Here is an 18,457-nt window from a genome sequence, read left to right as displayed (position 1 = left end):
AGGTCTGGTTCCAAAATCGGAGAGCAAAATGGCGTAAAACTGAGAAGTGTTGGGGCAGAAGTACCATAATGGCGGAGTATGGCCTGTACGGAGCAATGGTGCGACACTCTCTACCGCTTCCAGAGACTATACTGAAAAGTGCCAAGGAGAACGAGTCGGTAGCGCCATGGTTGCTAGGTAAAAATCATGAAAATTTTCTCCTAGACTGTTGAACGAACGAAAACATTAAGTTTTGCTAACTTCATAGATGATTCTGATGTCTCATTTTTAAGAAACGAAAGTACAAATGAATACGGGGTATTAAAATAATCTATCGATTGACTCGTCGGTTACTCGTTTTGCTAAAAGTAACACTGTTGAAGTCGTAAGCAATGCTTAATGAGAACTATGCCCCGCCCTTGCAGAAAATATACAAGTCTCGACTTTGTTTTTCTGTTCGTCTCTGTCAGCTCAATCATCTAAGACGAGCAGCTTTAGTCAAGATATCGAAAATAATCAAGAACTGATTGACTGTGGCCCCGCAGGGATGCACCGGAAGTCAATCGAAGCAGCGGAACATCTCAAGTCCGGCGGAGAGGACAGCGGAAACGATCACAATGGAAGCGGAAGCAGCCCCCATCATAATCATCATCAAGGTGGACCGACCAGCTCCGAGAGCGGACAGGAAAGTCAGGACGGTATGGGACCTTCTTCGTCGTCAGGTAATTACCTTCGAATTCTTTTCATTTCGCGCATCTACGGGTCGTGATTCCACGACACGAAAGGTATTAGGAACGTTCGAAGTTCTTAATTCGTTGCTCGTGGAAAGGAAAACAGGGATAAAGCGACTCTTTGTAACGGATACCCATCGAAACTTGGATTAATTTCGTAAAACTTTTGCTTATCAGGAATCGTTCAGGATACGGAACAGCTGAGGAACGAGAGCATCGCCTGTTTGAGGGCGAAAGCGCAGCAGCATCAGCTGCAGTTGAGTCTACAACCTACGGCTGCGCCTACCAGCACCTCGTATCCTGCAGGCCCGCAGTCCAGCACGCTTCATGCCTCCGTTTAATCACCGTTTCGACATTCCTTCCACGAGTCATCGGAACTAAAAGACGTTCAATACTTTAGAGAACAATCTCGTTCGAACTTTAAACGCTACGTTTTCAGCAAGAAATTTTGCCAATCATCCTCGCGACCGAGTTTCAGAGGAAATGGAAGCTCATCGAAGAGATCGCGTCAACGGACTCGCTAGTCGGTCGCCACAAAAATTGTTCTTCGTCTTTTCCTCGAGTCGCAGAGCTTCGCGATATCATTACCGAGTCTAATTTCGACGAATCAGGGTAAACGTCTATAAAAGGTACCTATACGACAGTTGTACAGACAACATATACCGTACACACATATACACACAACGAATACGAATCGTTCGCGTTCGAACGATCAGGCTAAATCATCGAAGCGCTGATCGATATCGCGCAGAGCCTACGCAATTCTCGCATTTCGCGTCTCACCTTCGAACGAATCGACAATAAGAGGAAGCGTCGATCACGAAGGGGACGAACAACGAGAATTACTTCGAGTCGGTCCTCATTCAACGAAACGGTGGCCTATGGACGGCCAAGTACAATGACGAATCATCGATCGCGGTGTGACAAAGCTCGCTTCCACCCGTCGACAGCGACTCGTTCTCGCGATTCGTTGCGTTCCTCGAGGTTTACACCTCGAAACAGCCTCCCGTATCGGCGATCGTGTGTCAAAATCGTGGAAATTTGACAGGCAACTTACGGCAGGTGGGTATCTGCGCGAGCGAGTCGCAGATGAATCGACGCCAAGTGGAAGGCGAACAACTAATTAGGAGTTATAGCCGCTTTAAATAGTGCGAGTATAAATATATACATATGTATGGAGGAGCGTGTTTGCTGCATCGTGATTACGTTAATTACAGTGAGTCAAGAGAGGAAGAGATAGCGAGAAAGTGAGCGCGTGAGTATGCCTGCGTACCTTGAAACGAACATTTCGCCTTTAGGAGATCACCGGAATGATTTGCAACGAACAACAAGCTAAATAAATTACCATGACGAGTGAGACGAGTTTACGAATTAAAAATCACCCGACACATCGAACTTCGACGCCTCGAACACGCCTTCTGTGACGTTGCATCGAAGCGACATGCTTTCCAGTTCACGTGAAGTTGGAAAATCGTTTAAAAATTTGCGATAGATGCCACAACTGCGGATTAATTGATCATTAAAGAGTACGTGTTGAGCTCATGCGTACGTGTGCTAGAGAAAGAAAGAGATATGTTTTTGCGGATACCACATATGTGTGTGTAAGAGAGAAAGAGAGAGAGAGTGTGTGTGTGTGTGTGTGTGCAGCGGAAAATCTTTATTAGAGAACACTTCCTATACTCAAGTACTTAAAGAAGACGTAACTGTTGTCAAATGTGCAATATATCGGTATAAGTTCTAGCTGGATAAGGCATTATACTTTATTTACGGATACAATTATGTGAGGTGGTTGTCAGGGTAATGGTGCGTCGACGGTCGGACAAGAAAGGTCAAAGCTGACTAAAATTGGTCGGAATAGGATGCAATCTACGAGTTAACGAGAGGATCTTTAATTCTCTGTGCATCTTTGCAACGAACGCGAAATTTCAAAACCGCATGACCCAAAGAAATGGAACTTTCTACCACATAGAGATAATTATCGTATTAATTCGTTACTCGTTACGTGATTCATAGATCAAGATGAATAATTTCGGTATACCAATGTTGGCACAGAGAATTGTTAAAAAAAATTGTAAAAAGAGTATAAAATTTTTCGATAGTATATTTAAGAGTTTCTCTCGTCTTGCATCCTGTTTATTAACAAAGAAGCAATTACTAAAGTAGACGTTGTTTCCACAAAGATATTCACGTGTAATTTTTATTCTTCCACCTCGGGGACGATGTTCGCGCCGCGCTGGCACCGTTACCTTGCTCCTGCCCACTGTATATAAATATATATAAATACAAAGTATATATATATAAATATACATAAAAAAATATAAATGCGAATATATGTGGTTACGAGGCACCCTAAGCCGGACGAGTCTCTTTGCGATTTTTGTGTTTACAGTCGATCTCGTGATCGTGCACCTCACGTTTTCAAGCATTAATTACCTTTCTGATTCGCGTCACCTTTGCACGTTTTGTTCGTTCTCAACGCGAGAATAAACCTTCGATTTAAATAAGGACGAAGGACATCTCAACCAGCAAAGAGTTTCGTTCGTCTTAGATCCACCGGATTATAACACATAACGTAACGCACTATAATTTAAACAAAACAATTACGGGATGAGGTAACCACATGCTACATTGAGGCAGGAACGAAAATGGAGGTAACGAAAGGAACACTGCTGTTGTTTGTAAGACACACTTAACAACGCGCTTCGGATCTCAAGCGAATTCCCTGTATCCGAATGCTCCAACGCATGCATAGTAGTCGGCTAGTGTATGTAATAAATAAAATTTCTGAACAAAACGATACCGCATTGTTTCCTTATTATTCGCTCTCCCCACCACCACCCTACCTCCCTTTATCTCTTGTGTTTACGTTCTTTGACGTTATTTTGCCTAAATAAGTTACTAGAATAGTTCGAATTTTGAGATTTCAGTACTGGATATTCATTAAAGACGAGACAATAATTTCGTTCGAGTTATTTGAGAAAATATTCAAGCAACTTGCATGGAAATGAAAACAGTAAACTGCTTTCTGCTTTCGCTATATTAACGATGCGGCAAGACTTTGTTTCATTAAGGCCAACAATTACGTCTAATGATGCCCTTGGATTTTTCAGGGGACGCGTTGAACTGCACTCGATAATTCTCATTTAAAAAAACGAATTATGGGCTTCGATGTATTGTGAAATTTTTCTTCTGACGGTAATGGCACCCGATATAGAAAGTCCTTTGACGCGAAAAAATAATTAAAAGTTTATTAATTATCGCGCAGTTTGAATTTAGACAGGGCGATATAAAAATAAGTCAGCGGCCTAAATTTTTAACGAATGCCCGAACATCGTTAATATGGTCAGGATTTAGTATTGAATTTTTTTTTTATTTTATTTGCTTGATTCTCTTTCTTTCGCTTCTCTTTCTTTTTCCCCGTTGCCACGTTTAATGTAGATTCTTCTATTCCAAGATTTGACAAGTGTTATTCGAAATAAAAATTCGTACTTCGTCACAAAAATCAGTTTCTAACTAATCATACGTAAAATAATAATTTACAGATGTCGTATAGATAGTAACAATTCGTAAAAAATTATTTGCATATGCTTCGTATTCGATAACACTGCGACATCTATGGACATGCAGGGAAATCAGTACACATGCTTGTTCTGCGGACAACCTATCGAAGTTCACTCTTCACCCGTCGCTAATTTATCGGCAACCGGTATTTCTTGAATCACGGAAGATTTATATCGAAAAAAGAAAAGAAAAAGACTAAAATATTTAACGAACGAAAATTGCAAGCTGTTTCAAATAAAAGAACCTTTATTTGCTCCCTGACCAGTAAAAAAAAAAATTAAGGTTAAAAAAAGTGCTAGTGAAGATTTGAATTTCACGTTTATTCGGTATATTTTATATTATATATTAATACATGTGACATTAAGGACGCAGTAATATATTATCGGGCTGCCGCCATCGACAAGAATAGGACATCGATACTGAATATTTACAAAAATACAAAAGCTTACAAAACATCGACTGCTATACAACGAACTCTTGTCTAATCGTTTCGCCTTCTCTGGTCTACACATCGAAAACTAACACGAATTCCATCAACGACTCGGCAATTATTAACGAGCTTCTAAATAATCTAATTAATGATTAGGTCCTTTTCTAAAATACAAAATCAGACTTGTAGGTTTCCCGAGGCTGAAGTAGTGTTGCAAGTATGCAATGGCCCTCTCTGGTATGTTTCTCAGTATATAAAAAGAACACGCTGTTCTCAAAAAGCATCGAAAATTTCGGTAAGAATATTCGTCGACGTATGAAAATCGAAGTCTTTTCAAAATTGTATCAAGTCTATCGTTCTTAGGATCGCGTTGCGTTTTCTCTCTGTTCGTTACCTCTCCTTGGTCCGATCGCTACGATGTTCTTTCGTCGAAGTTTTGCAAATCGCTGCCGTTAAACGCGGACTACCTTAATGAACAAACGCATAATGACTATATACAGAAAATTATCGCGTGATACCCTTGCCTGACTCGTAACACAAACGCTTTTTAACAATGTACAAACTTGCGTTCGTTCAGTTTCTCGATTTCGCAATTTTTATGTCACTTAATTTTAATCGACGTATACGATGATAAAAACACAAAATTCTATTTGGTTATCATTGTGTAAAAAAAAAAAAAAAAAGAGAAAGTATCGAAATTGAGTATGCTAAGGCATCGTTAATCGTACGACGCTTTGGTCTTGTCAATTTAAAGATTGCGTTCTCGCACGATTTCGTATTCCTGGATATTTCTTTGCCGTATTTCTTACGCAACATCGAACACAGTGTCAGATATGTGCAGGAATAACTGCAAAAACGAAACATGAGATTCGATTGAGAATATAAGGTGTATACAATATTCAGAATTTATGATCGAACAAACTTCACGAAACATAATGCACCAAACGAATTACGATCGGTGAATTAGGAAGACTTTAGAGATAATGAATTAAACAGGAATTACATCCGAAGATAATACTACGTAATCGATGAAGGAATTTACGAAAAATAAAAGTTTCGTAGTCTTCATTTTGTTACTCTATTTACACGCTTCCAACTTAACGTATCCGTTATTTCGATTCTCTCCTTTATTCCTACAGGGGAATTGATTTCCTTCAACGCAACATTCGTGTTTCCTTTCTATCACATATTGTTTAAATCGTAAAATGGTTCGAACGACGTTAACGTCACTAGCAATTCCAGAAAAGATTTCAATGTCTTTCCCTGGAATCTTCTCTGTGCGCGCTGTGTCTTCGCGATTCTTGGCCGCTCGGAGTCACAGGTCTGCGCTTTGATCTTTTAAATTTCGCGATATCCTCTCCGAAAACGTCGCCGGTTCGAAGAGCCGATATCAAGTCATCGAATTCACCCTTATTGTCGTTCTGTCCATTGCTATTGGCTTCGTTCTTTTTGCTCAAGGAGATACTGTTTAATATTCCCTCGCGAGAATTCTTTCTTTCCATTGTCCTCTTCCGAAGCTAATATAAATCGTTTCAAAGAATAAGATTACTTAAGGATTAGCGCAGAAGAAATACAACACGAGTATCTCGCATTTTACGTACCTCTTGTTCTTGCTTTGCTCTTCGTTCTTCTTCCTCTATCTTCTTCCTCATATTTTCCACGTCTTGTCTGGCTTCAGCTAACGCTTGTAGGAAGTTTTCAAAAATGCCAAAGAACTCGTCTGGCTGCACGCCTGCTGAATCTTCGCCAAACAGCCTCACTGCTCGGTCAAACTATTCGCAGAAATTTCAGTGAATGGGTGAAAGAAAACTTGGCAATTGTATACAACCAGTCTGGAAACTTACTCTAGTTTTCATATCTTGGAACAGATCCTCCGCTTCCGCTAACCTACATGTAGCCTGTGCCTGGAAATCTCTCATTGCTGGTAAGAACATGTCTCCTTGAAGTACTTGAGACTGACCACGGTGGAATTCTAAAAAAGAGTCGATAAAATTAAAGCAATCGTAAAATATAACATTAGGTTGTCCGAAAAGTGTCTCTCTTTTACAGACACGTCTTTTACAACGACGCATCTTTATACAAACATGAAACCTAATCTGTCGAACGTTGTGATCCCTAATTTGATAGAATAAAATGGGTCGTACGTAATTGGATAAAATAATATAAAACGGAAAATGTTGTGCGTCCATTATTTTCTTATAAAACGAAAGAAACTTTTCGGACGACCTAACAGTATTAATTAAGGCAATTGCGAAGCATACCTATTTCCCTTTGAACGTCCTGAAGACCATTTTTCAAATTAGCCACCTCTTTCTGTAGATCAGCCATGCTAACTCTAGCTGCGGTTCGAACATGAGGCATATCCTCCTCGATATCCAACACCTCCCTAAACCTAGACTCAAGGATTTGAACCAAATAGTGCAGCAAAGTCGTGCCTTTGGAGCAAGAAGACTTGGTATCGACTAGACGATTCAAGGAAGCTAAACGGAAACCGCAGGCATTCCCGCGAGCGTTTCCGCGATTTACGTAATTCCCTAGAGCTAAGACCAATTCCAGGAGCTTTCTAAGTCGCCGGGACCTGGCCACCTGTCGACTAGCTTCGAGCACCGCGCGCATTCTCGGTGTCAATTCCGCAATGCTGGCAGCGAATTTCTTTTTGTAGTGAAGAGATCGTAATCTTTGCTCGTAATGCGGCACTCTGAAACGTGGATATCAGGAAATATCTTTTTAAAACGTTATCGAGTATTATCTGATCGAGTTTTATACCAGCGCAACGTATATACAATACTCCGTTTGTTTCGTTTGTCATAAATATTCGATTAAACGTTTGGTATGCGTCGATAAAAATGTTATTTCTGGAAAAGAAAAGATCAACGATAGGAGGTATAGATGTACGTACTTGGATATTTGGTATAAGAAACAATCGGCCCTGTTCTGAAGCTCTTTCTGATGTATGTCTAAGAGAGCAGCTTCTTCAGACGATGGGATATACTTTAATAGTTGTTCAACCATGTCTATGTGCAGAATATTCTGTTGGTCCATAGAGAGGATGGTTCTAGTGATCTCATTGTCGGACATTTTCAACTTCGACAACAAAATCGTGCAGTTCTGAGCTCTCCTCGAATCAATCACTGACATGGTCTTCTTGTTCTTTCCTAGGGTTCGAAGATCTTCGATCGAACCCTCCGCGGACACTCCGTTCTTTTGATAAGCGCAAAAGATTTTATCGATCGATTCTAGATCCATGACGTTATATAACTTCGTGTCATCGAGTTCCGACCATATAGTGCCTTGCAACTTTTGCTCTGGTATCTTCGACCAATTAAAGGACTTCAAGGGATTGCTCGGTTGAGGAACATTCTTGATTATCTCCACCTGGATACGTTTAATTCTTTTCATTATTCAATGTACTGCGGTAACTGAGAAAGCTGGCAATTGTTAAAGATCTAAGGTTATCCTACCTTCATTGGAGGAGGAGCTGCGGGCATTAGGCAAGGAGGCGGTGGAGGTGCCAAGGGTGGAGGCGGGGGCGGCGGTGGCATTGGTTTGGCTTCAACCTTCTCAAGAACTTCGTCCTCGACGATTTTAATCGTCGCTTTCGCATCGTCCGGTAAGCTTCCGGAAGCTACCAATTGTTCCAGCCTCTTCCTCTCCGATTTCTCGTTGTTTATCTGTCGAGATAGCGTCTCGACGTTGTCTTGCAATTCCGAAATCCTCTGCTTCGTCTCTATATGCATCGACGTCTCCTTCTCGAGGCGTTCTTTCACCCTTGCCAAGCTGGCCTCTATATCTTCCTAGAAAGGTAGGTCAGGTCACGGATGAGAACAAGAGCGGACAACGATCTCAATTTGGCAAGACAAGACGATAAATTACTTTCTCTTGTGTTCTTAGATCTAACTCTTGTTCCTTCTTGGCTAGTCTACTCGACATGTCGGAATTTTCTCGCTCCAACTCCTCTGCCTTCTTCCTGGCCGCCACGAGTTCTTCTTCCTTTGCGAGCAAATGAACAATTTCCTTCACGTTGATCTCAATCGGCGCGACGTCGGGATTCCTTGTGACACCTGTATCATTTCCTTCTGACTGGAGAACGATTTGTTGCACGATCCGATCGAACAGTAGCCAGTGTTGAGGATGGGAGCCATAATCGACTGTGAGTAATAGAGAAATAACAGATAAATATCTTTCTTTTCAAGCAAGTAGCACGAGTAAGTGAAAAGAAAATATCTTACGAGGTAATAGAAGACAGTGTTCCAAAAGACTCAACAAATGAGGATACGCAGCGGTATGACTGAGCTTCCTCCTCAATAAATCGAACATCGCCGTAGCGCTCTTCGTGTCCACGTGTTCCTTTTCGAACTTCCTCGCCAACTCCTTCTCGTCTTCGTTTCTCACCATTTCGAAGAAATCCAAATGCCTATCTAGCGTCTCATTTTCATATTTTCTAAGCTTTTCGATAATCGGTTGGATACCGAGCATCAATAATTCGTATCTTAGGTGTAACCTAAACTCCAAAGTCACTTGACCCGGTCCATAATTCAACACCGCGTTAATGAACGACATGATCGCCGTCTTCAGAGACAGATTGTCTTTGTAGATACCGAAGTTCTTGTCCAAATCGTTTATAATACTTTGGAAACGTGTTCGTTCGGAATGATACTGCTGGAAATGTAGCATAGCTTCCAAGACTTTTCGATGACCACCTGGAACCAAGCAGACAGCACCCAGAATTTCGAGAACAGATATCTTCGTCTTGATGTTTTCAGTCGCCAGCGACTGGGATATCGTATTGATGGCAGTAGGGTGCGCCAATACGTGTGCTCTTCCATTCTGCAAAGGCGATTAGAATTTCGATAGAACTTCTTGCTTAAAAGTGTTCAGCGATCAATTGTTACAATCTAATCTTACCGAATTGTTCATCAACGCTTTCAAACACCCTATCACACTTGTATGAAGGTTGCTGTTAGCTGCCTCCGCGTCCATAGTTCCAAGAACTTGTAACAGAGCATTCAATCCATCGAGTTCTATAAACCTGAGGACGAAACTGTGCGGCTGCGTCCTCAAAGCGGTCTTTAGGGCTTCGGTTTGTCGCATCTGATTCGAAACTTCTTCACCCTCTTCGGGAAAAGGACTCTGAAATTAATAAGTTTCTCATGAACACAAATATTAATTCATTAATTAACTATGAAATGTTTACACATGAAAAATCACGAAATAATTACACTAGCTATCGTCTTCAATCTGTTGATATAATCCTCGGGATCCCCGCTCAGATCTGTAGTTCTGAGCCCACCATTCTCAAGCGTGCCGTTACCTTTCCTGGAGCAATATATCTGCCACTTTTTGTTCGCCGGAAGTGCCAGAACCGCCTGTCGGTTGGCCTGGGTCAGGTCCAGCTCGTCGACCAATTCGAGGAACATCTTGTTCAGTTCTTCCTCGGCAGGCATCGGCAGGGTGGGCGTCATTGCTTGAAGCGTGAGCGTACCCGTGTGCTCCACAACGCAATACGTGATTTCCGGTGGCTCGTCATCCTGTATGTAGAAGAAACATAGCCATATTTTCAGTCAGCTGTTGCAACCGCTGCTTTCATAGATAATCATTTGGTTTCCCTGCAGGCTTGTTTTTGCAGGATACGAGAGGCAAGATGATGAAGATGAAGATGATGATGATGATGATGATGATGAAAGGAGCAATAAAACGGGGAAGCAATTGTTACTTCGTTGCCGCTCAACGCGGAAGGATTTCACGGAGACGTTATTTTAATAATCGCACGGGAAATGCTAAAAATTGAGAAAAATGTCACGGAATTGGGTTCGATCTGTTTCGTTTAAACATCGCCAGATATTTTTGACTTTCCGTGAAAACCGATTGGGAACGAAGACGATCGAGGGTATGTAACCAGGTCTTGACCTTATTGAAGACGAGCCTCGGCATTAAATCGCGGAGTTGGCTGCTCGTCGAGATGCCGCTGTGAACCAACTTTACATGTGTACAGTGTGCGTGATCGACGATCAAACACGAAACCCCTTTTATATCGAACTTGTATCAAATATTTTGCATAAAAAGTATTGTCATGAACCTCGATACACATTAATGGTATCTTATATTTATCAAATTATTACGATGTTCGAGTTATACTTTGGTCCAGTTCAACCTGTACTTGCGATCCTCGAAGGACCATTAACTTCGCGCACTGTACCATTCTCGTGCCTCTTTCGCTTGGCTCGAGCAGTCAGAACCAGAGGCAGCAAAGGTCAGGGGACCGGCTCAGGCACTGGATTCCTAAGGTACTTTCACACGTGACTAGGAAATTACCTATATTCACGTACCAGGCCGTCGATTTATTCTTCGCAAACATCATGCTACGACCGAGAATATGCGTGCCATTTAAAATATTTATCGTTCGCCGAGCAACTTCGTGCAAGCTTATGGTTCACGTGATGTGTTTTTCACATATTCGTTGTGTTTGACCGTTATCACGAAGCGATAGAAAGAACTGTGTTAAGATAATAGCCAGTGCGAGAAACTAAGAATATTAGCAGTGTTAACAGTCTGTTGACAAGAGCATCATCAAATTATTTGCACCATAGTTTACATAATCAATTCCGCATTGCTGTAGAAATACATAGATTTATCGTGTAGATAGCAAAAATAATTACTCGGTTTTTATTCTAAGAGCAATTTTCTCAATTTAACGATCGAAATTATCTCAATCCGTTCCTAACGAATTTCCCGATCTTCCAACGCTCAACTTCCTCAAAAGTCGCTTGCAACACCCAGCATCCCTCAATTCGTTTCAGGTTAACGCTCGCGGCGCGTTCACGCGCGATGCTAGCACGTGAACGCGAAATAAGAGGAGACGCCATAAAGCGTGACACGCGACCGCCTGTCGGCACGCACACGTGAGTTTCAGAGTAAAAAGGCGAAGGAGGTCAGCCAGTTCGGAGCTGGATTCGTCGAGTTTACGCGACAGACTCCCGCCAACGGCCACCTTCCTCGTAGGACGAAAGTCTATCCACCGTGACGAATGCGTCGAGTAAATAACATGGATAGATTCCTCGGCGAAAAATCGAGATGGTAATATATCGCTTGGCTAGGGTTTCTCCGCTTTGAGCAACGCGGTTCATACGGTGTTCACACGTAAGTAGATTTATCGTTTGAGAAGTGCTGGGAAAACACGCGGTAACTTGTGACAAACTTTATTAAACTCCTTCGTATCGCAAATTTTATTGTTACTAATAAAACGATTTTCTTTACGAACTTCTTTAAACTTAATTTTCAAATTGAAAGACATATATATCGTAAATCATGGTTTGCTATAGAACCTTTATCAATTACGTTGTCTTTGGTCAAACAGAAGATAGGTTTAAAGAATGTGATGTGTCGAGATTACGAACGATACTCTGGGTGAAAGATGTCGGCCGATCGCTGGAAAGTCCGACATCAGCGCGAATCCCAGTGTCGATCACCACCCAGCTCGTAAACGACCACGTGTTCAACGTCCGCACGTAATAAACTTTGTTATTGCACTATGTTGAGAAGATGATTATAAAATATAGCCTGACGTTGTAGGGAACGCAAACGACCGCTGAATGCAGTTCCGCGTCCTACCTTCTCATAAGCATATTTTTCCTCCGGCATCTCTCTGTTGTAGCTTGATAACAGGCGTAATCCGAGGCACGATCTTGGAAGCAACGTTATAACTGTATAAAGTGACCCGATTTAGCGCAACCGCGTATTCATCGGCTGCACGCGATGTGATTTATAATCGGTCGGTTAGAAACGAAAGCGAAATATTATACGCGCTCGTGTCACGAACTCGTCTCGATGATAACTTCCTTGCAATTTTCAGGGATCTAACCTTAGATGAACCTTGGAATGTAACTCACCACCTAAGCACGTCGAACCAATTGATTCGAATTTACTGGCATTGCACTTGACAAGGAAATCTATAGATTCTGTTTTTGTTTCACTGTACGGTTTGCTTTCCGGTGGAAAGGGAACACGTAAAAGTACCTCTCGCTCAGATCGTTTCAGGTTTAAGGACACCCACGCCCGCGTGGGCGAGTAGGTTGTCAACGTAACACGGAAATTAAGCGCAATGAGATTTGCAGATATGGCATACTGTCTACTCTTTATAGGTCTCGTAGCATGATCACGTGCTAATACTTGTTGAAAACTAGTTTCATCATCGATAGATACTTTTTGTAACACACGATAGCCCAGAAAAAAATTACTGGTTGTGGTCGGAGAGGAGAATAAAATCAACGTAAATCTATATGGTGCGGATTAGTTTGCAAATGCTGTAGGTTTTTAAAAAAAAGGTTCAGAATCGTTCGAACAATCGTGATGTAATTTCGAAAGATGGCGAAAGAAAGTCATTACGCCCGTATTCTATTTTGCATCTTGAAGAAATTGCAGAAGCTTCGAAGCAAATGGAACAGATGGGCGATGGGAAACAACGTCGGCAATCGAGTTGCTCTCTGCGGATAGCACATACGCTTCTTCGGAAGCGTCGAGTTCGCAATAAACCGATGAGGTTGAAGTGGCTCGGAAGCCTGGCAAGAAATCCCCTGGGACGTGATCGCGTCAAACCCGCCGGTATTAGCATAATTTTTTCCGTTTCTCGCCGGGAATAGATCTTGAAGCGATTCTACGAACTGAATTTCTTGTCAAATGATGCTTATACGTCGCGGAACAGACGATACTCTCTCGTTCGATTGCTCTACAGCCTCGAAGTTCGCAGGAGAAATGCCGACTTAAACATCGTAGCCGTGCAGTTGCTTACAAAGGTAATTTAAGCGTCGTAAAACCGAAAAATGTGGTCGAATTCTTTAAGACGTTACAAAAGAGTAGAAAATTGTTTAAAAACGAATCAAAAACTTGCAGCATCTGAAACAGAGAAAATGACTTGGGTAGCCTACCATTGTGCAGGCGTGAAAGGAACGAAGATACGAAAGATACGAAAGAATTTTAAGAAACACTTTCCCGATGCGTTTACGTTCGCCTTCGTCGCGCGTCATCCACTACAAATAACTTTAGAGGGAATCAGAAGTAGACGACTTGAACGGTAAGAAGAATGAGCGATAAAATTGTTAGTACGATCGACGAATAGCAAGGAATCCGAGACGTCAAAATGAACAACGTTGAGACATGCAAATCGAGCAACAGGCATCCGAGTCCAATGTTCCCCTAAGAAAAAGTCCGGTGAAGACCGCGTTTTCATCGTTTCTTACGCTTCCGTTAGCACCACGGTAAGCGTATATATATGTAATAAATTCCAGTATCGTCGATAATTGAAAGCGTCGCCGCGAAACACGTAAAGAACGCTGTGTTCCACCAGTCACACGCGATACCGATCGTTTGTAGACTTTCCAACGCGCCGCTTGCTACCTTCTATGGCGCATTCCATCGGATCTCTCGTTCGACAGATCTGCCGCTTGAAAAAACAACTACAGAACCTTCGAGGATGCTGGAAATACGATTATGTTCACCGTAGAGTATCAGACCCCTTTTCCTCTCTGGACACGCCCTGTAGTACTACGGAACCGCTGAACAGGGTTGATCGGCATAATGGAATCTACGGGTCATAGGATTCCCTCAAGGACGACTGGATGGGAATCGCGATGGGTTCCTCCTGGAAGTGGACACACGTTTCTCTTTTTTTTTTTTACTCGATTCCAAGGAACAACGATGTTATGGTCGTTCGTGAAATACGAAAGAAGTGTTCTCGAATGTGGATCTATGTATATGGAAGAATCGTCGAAAAACAAGAATACCATACACTTTCTGAGCTATTAACTTTGAGCCAAGCTTCCTCTTTGCTTTCTACAGTATGAGCATTTATGAACCGAAGAACCAGTGCCTCGAATAAGACGTCCATTATTAAATTAAGACGTAAACTATGAATGAGCGTCGTTTGTCGACGATATCTGCTATCGAGTTATCGATCCTACTTATCGCAATTGTGATATTTGAAAAATCTCTCACTGGAATTTAATATAGGAATATAAGATGAAAAAGACGCGGATTGTTTCACAAGATTGAGGTCGATGCATTTCTTTTTATTACAAAGATTTGAGTCCTGCGTCTAATCAATTGGCCATCGTCGCTGTCGCTCTTGCGTTTAAAGTTAATTACGTTGACCGTTGTACCGTGTCAAAGAGGCGATATAAATGCATGAGAAAGTTCACTATTTTCGACTATAGCTTCGGTCGTCACATCTTTTTATCGCTCAAAAAAGTTACGTGTCAATTTTGTCAAGGCATTCTAAGTAGATGAAAGAATAAAAAGAGTTTAATAGTTTTACTTTAAAAAAACGTAGAAACGTAAAGTTTAGTAGTGCAGCAATAAATAATATTGACAGTAAAGAAAGTAGTATTAGCGATAAAAGGGAATTCAATGAAAATCGGTACTAAATTCTACGAAAGTTAATAGAGAGTTTATCGGCATGAAAAATTCACATACCATTTATGTTAAATCTTATATTTCGCTTTTGTATTTCGTATCGCAATCTTCTTTTCTTTCTATTTTAGTTTGGAGGATACCTCTTAACTATAAAGCATCATCACCGCGCGATCTTCTTGTCACAAGAAGATACCACTTTTTAATCGATCAAAGTGCATTCGAAAGTGGTCATCTTCAAGCTTCATCGATTCTCAAAAGGAAGTTGAATTTCCTTTATCGAGGGGGACATCTGTACCGTCACGGGTCACGCAGTCAAAGACCCAGGATGTCTGGATAATTTGTATGAAGAAGATGCACCGGTTCGTGACAATGCGATCTCTCGTTCAAAGTATTTTGAACAGACATTGCACATATTTTTCGTCGTTGATTCGCGCCCACCTTGCGATGACCATTGAATTATTTATCATTTAACGGAGACAGGGAAATGTATAGTTTTGATTTCACATGGAAGCATTGGTGTCAGGATTTATTGAAAATCCCTCTTGTCAGATTTACAACGTCATTTGTCGTTGCAGCTCATGCAGAATAGCAAAAATTGTCAACGACGGAATAAAGGCAAAATCTTTCGTTTATAATCGTTCATTCCTACATAACAATAAGAATTATACGAATTTATGTTGCATCACAACGTAATGAGATTCGTCGATCTGAACATAATAGAACATCTCGCGCGTTGAACGCATCGAGTAACGCGAGGAATCGTTTCAGCATCTAATTTTTAGCAGCACTTCCGGCGGCTTTCCGGTTCAGAAGAGATCGTGACCGATTTATAACTCATTTATATGCCATAATTGCATGCTCGTCCAGAATGCAAAGAAGAAGCATCGAACTTTGCTAATGATCCAATCTTCAACACTTTCGATTCCGATACCGATTCGCCTTTCTCCTTCGACCAATTCCTAAGTTTCGTATCAAAATTATAGCTTAGATTCGCGTATGCAATTAATGCGATTATATGCCTATCGCGATTTGAAGTTTCTTTAGACAGTGTCACGAGCTGTTTACGGAACGAAGAAAGTAACCGGTCTCTCCTCGACCAAATAGAAATCCCAGTGAAATTATACGGACACGGTCGAGAACGTTCCCTTTCGGGATCAAAAAGTCTGGGAATCTCGACGACTCGAACACGCGCTGGCAACGCACACGTGTTGCTTTTGCATTGCAGATGTCATCCGAGAATGCTTTGCATTTATGGGTGTGTGCCTGGCACGATGATTTAATACGGCATCATCTCTCTGCTCGTACGGGAATGCGACCGATCCAAACGTGTCATCTTGACGCGACTTACCATCGTTTCGACTCTTCGGAAAAGCGCCGTCTCTACGTGTATTTTGTTCTCGTTCAAACTATTCTACCTTGACTTACGCAACTACTTCCTAATGACAATCTGCTTCGTAGAAGTTCAGGTAATCAGTTCTCGTTTGCTAGTTTCGAGCGAATAGAATGCGGAACCGTATTTGCGGTAGGCACGAAATCGATTCTCGCCCGCCGCGATCCACTAATTGTTCTCGTTCAAGCGTTTCGTTATGCTTCTATTTTCCAATTGTTTTTATTTGCAAATATTTGCGCCGTAATAATAGTACCGTTTGCAGAATGGTTAAATAGGATTAACGAAAAATTCGTTACGCTTATAAATTGGAGAAAAGTTCTTATCGATCGTACGCATTTCGCCGAGAAAATATGAAACGAAACACGTATAATTTTTGTTCGGCCAGCCGATAGACAGCGCATCGGCAAACTCGGACAAATTATAGGGTAACTCATAATTGCTGTAAAGACTTGTTTGGTTGGATGGAGTTTCTAATTGTAGCAACTCTCGTTCTTACCTGAAGGCAACCGCAGAAAGACTTTTTCACCCGTGATGGCATCGTCTGGCAGCGACCCACGAATTCCTTCAAGGGCTGTGGACTCTTCACTGGACAGCTCGGAATCCTCTGCAAGTCAGAAAACGTCCCAATCACTTAATCGATTCGCCGATAAAATGTCACGATACTAAATTTTCCAATCGATATTCGGACAAAGAAGTTTCCTAAAAGATCGGACTTACGAGCTTTAGGAATCGCGTTTCGTCGTAAAGACGCGCCTGTCTAAAACGAAAAACATTGCCTTTCACTCGCTTTTGTCCAATATGAATTCCTACGGTACCAAACGTTATAAAAAGAACAGGTAGGGCAACTTGTTACGGAACCCGAACGTAATGCAGCTCTTGTACGACAGCGTCGTAACGATGCGATGACTGGTTTGTCATTCGTGTTACGAAAAAATTCATACTATTCCTCATCGTAATTACGACATTTTTTCAAATTCTAAAATTACCTAACACAGTCACAAATTTATGCTATGCACCGGTAATTAACCCAACATAGATTCACTTCACGAACACCTACTGAAAAGAATCTCGAGGTCCAACTGTCCTGTCCGGGTTCCGGACAGGGCTCAATCTCTTCGTGTTGGTTAGTGGACGACATGTGGCCGATTCGATGATAACACTTTTATTTCTCCAACGGAGGACAGGAAGGCCGAAGGCGACGACACGGTACTGATCGTAATGGAGAGCGCAATTACTCGCGAATTTCACTTTTGCACGTTCAAAGTATGGGCGCATCAGAGCGCCGGCGAGACTGCCTCTTGGCTGATGAGCCGAAGAGTCTCGAGCCGACAACGAGGTCGAGTCAACGAAGTCCCTCTTATCGTACCGTCGAATTTCTTATCGCTAGGCATGAAAAAATAAAGAACGCCGGTAATTTCTGCTAGTGGGTTATCGTGCAGGTAAATATGAATATGTTTGCGGTCTCCTTCGTCAAAAAGAATTGATAAACGATCATTGTACAGAAGCAAAATTAATATCTGGAATTCTCCGATAGGTGTGCCTGCTTTGTACCTTTGGAAAATTTGGAACAGTAACATAGTGAAAGATAAGAAGCGACAACAGATTATTGAGTTCTACCCGATTACTGATCGTTTTCAGCAAATAGTACAACTTTATCTCAGGTCTGTTATCACATACTATGCCAACTGTGCGTCCCAGCAAAATGTGCCCAGACGTTGGGAAAACATCAACGGAGAAACTCGAGACGCCGAGTCGCTCGAAATTAATTATTCAGCTTCGTTTCACTCTTACTTTATTGCGTATCGATAATCTAAAAAAATATAGCTTCTACAGTCGCAGCTACTTTTCACACTGTCGTGGAAATTTATGGCTGTGCCGACTATCCTCGTTATTGTATTTTCACGATATCATTCAACGACGAATACGTACATCTACACCTTAATACCTTTCTCTTGGAAAGCA

At 41.7% G+C, this 18,457-nt stretch overlaps 2 protein-coding genes across 7 annotated transcripts in view; one reads left to right on the top strand and one right to left on the bottom strand.

Moving 5' to 3' along the window:
- LOC126920276 (visual system homeobox 2-like) overlaps positions 1-3,507 on the top strand; it is a 50,593-nt gene extending 47,086 nt beyond the window's left edge. Inside the window, exons 5-7 of one of the 2 annotated variants that reach the window (XM_050730388.1) lie at positions 3-177; positions 450-701; positions 888-3,507. In XM_050730388.1, the coding sequence (XP_050586345.1) occupies positions 3-177; positions 450-701; positions 888-1,051 (591 nt within the window). In that variant the 3' untranslated portion in view covers positions 1,052-3,507. The remainder of the gene's footprint in view (positions 1-2; positions 178-449; positions 702-887) is intronic. The other variant, XM_050730389.1, reaches the window with a different exon arrangement.
- Positions 3,508-4,570: 1,063 nt separating this feature from the next.
- LOC126920270 (disheveled-associated activator of morphogenesis 1) overlaps positions 4,571-18,457 on the bottom strand; it is a 43,542-nt gene continuing 29,655 nt past the window's right edge. For 4 of the 5 annotated variants that reach the window (XM_050730378.1, XM_050730379.1, XM_050730377.1 and 1 more), the window contains exons 2-12: positions 16,992-17,099; positions 9,921-10,229; positions 9,607-9,831; positions 8,931-9,528; positions 8,575-8,849; positions 8,163-8,495; positions 7,601-8,076; positions 6,963-7,399; positions 6,546-6,673; positions 6,303-6,473; positions 4,571-6,218 (exon numbers count right to left, since the gene is read on the bottom strand). In XM_050730378.1, coding sequence (XP_050586335.1) covers positions 5,952-6,218; positions 6,303-6,473; positions 6,546-6,673; positions 6,963-7,399; positions 7,601-8,076; positions 8,163-8,495; positions 8,575-8,849; positions 8,931-9,528; positions 9,607-9,831; positions 9,921-10,229; positions 16,992-17,033 — 3,261 coding nt within the window. In that variant the 5' untranslated portion in view covers positions 17,034-17,099 and the 3' untranslated portion in view covers positions 4,571-5,951. Of the gene's footprint in view, positions 6,219-6,302; positions 6,474-6,545; positions 6,674-6,962; positions 7,400-7,600; positions 8,077-8,162; positions 8,496-8,574; positions 8,850-8,930; positions 9,529-9,606; positions 9,832-9,920; positions 10,230-16,991; positions 17,100-17,552; positions 17,851-18,457 lie in introns of those variants that run through there. The other variant, XM_050730376.1, reaches the window with a different exon arrangement.

This window comes from Bombus affinis, chromosome 9 (assembly GCF_024516045.1).
Source record: "Bombus affinis isolate iyBomAffi1 chromosome 9, iyBomAffi1.2, whole genome shotgun sequence".
NCBI classification, from domain to species: domain Eukaryota; kingdom Metazoa; phylum Arthropoda; class Insecta; order Hymenoptera; family Apidae; genus Bombus; species Bombus affinis.
Note: the sequence above shows the minus strand (reverse complement) of the source record. Positions and strands in the feature narration are given on the sequence as shown.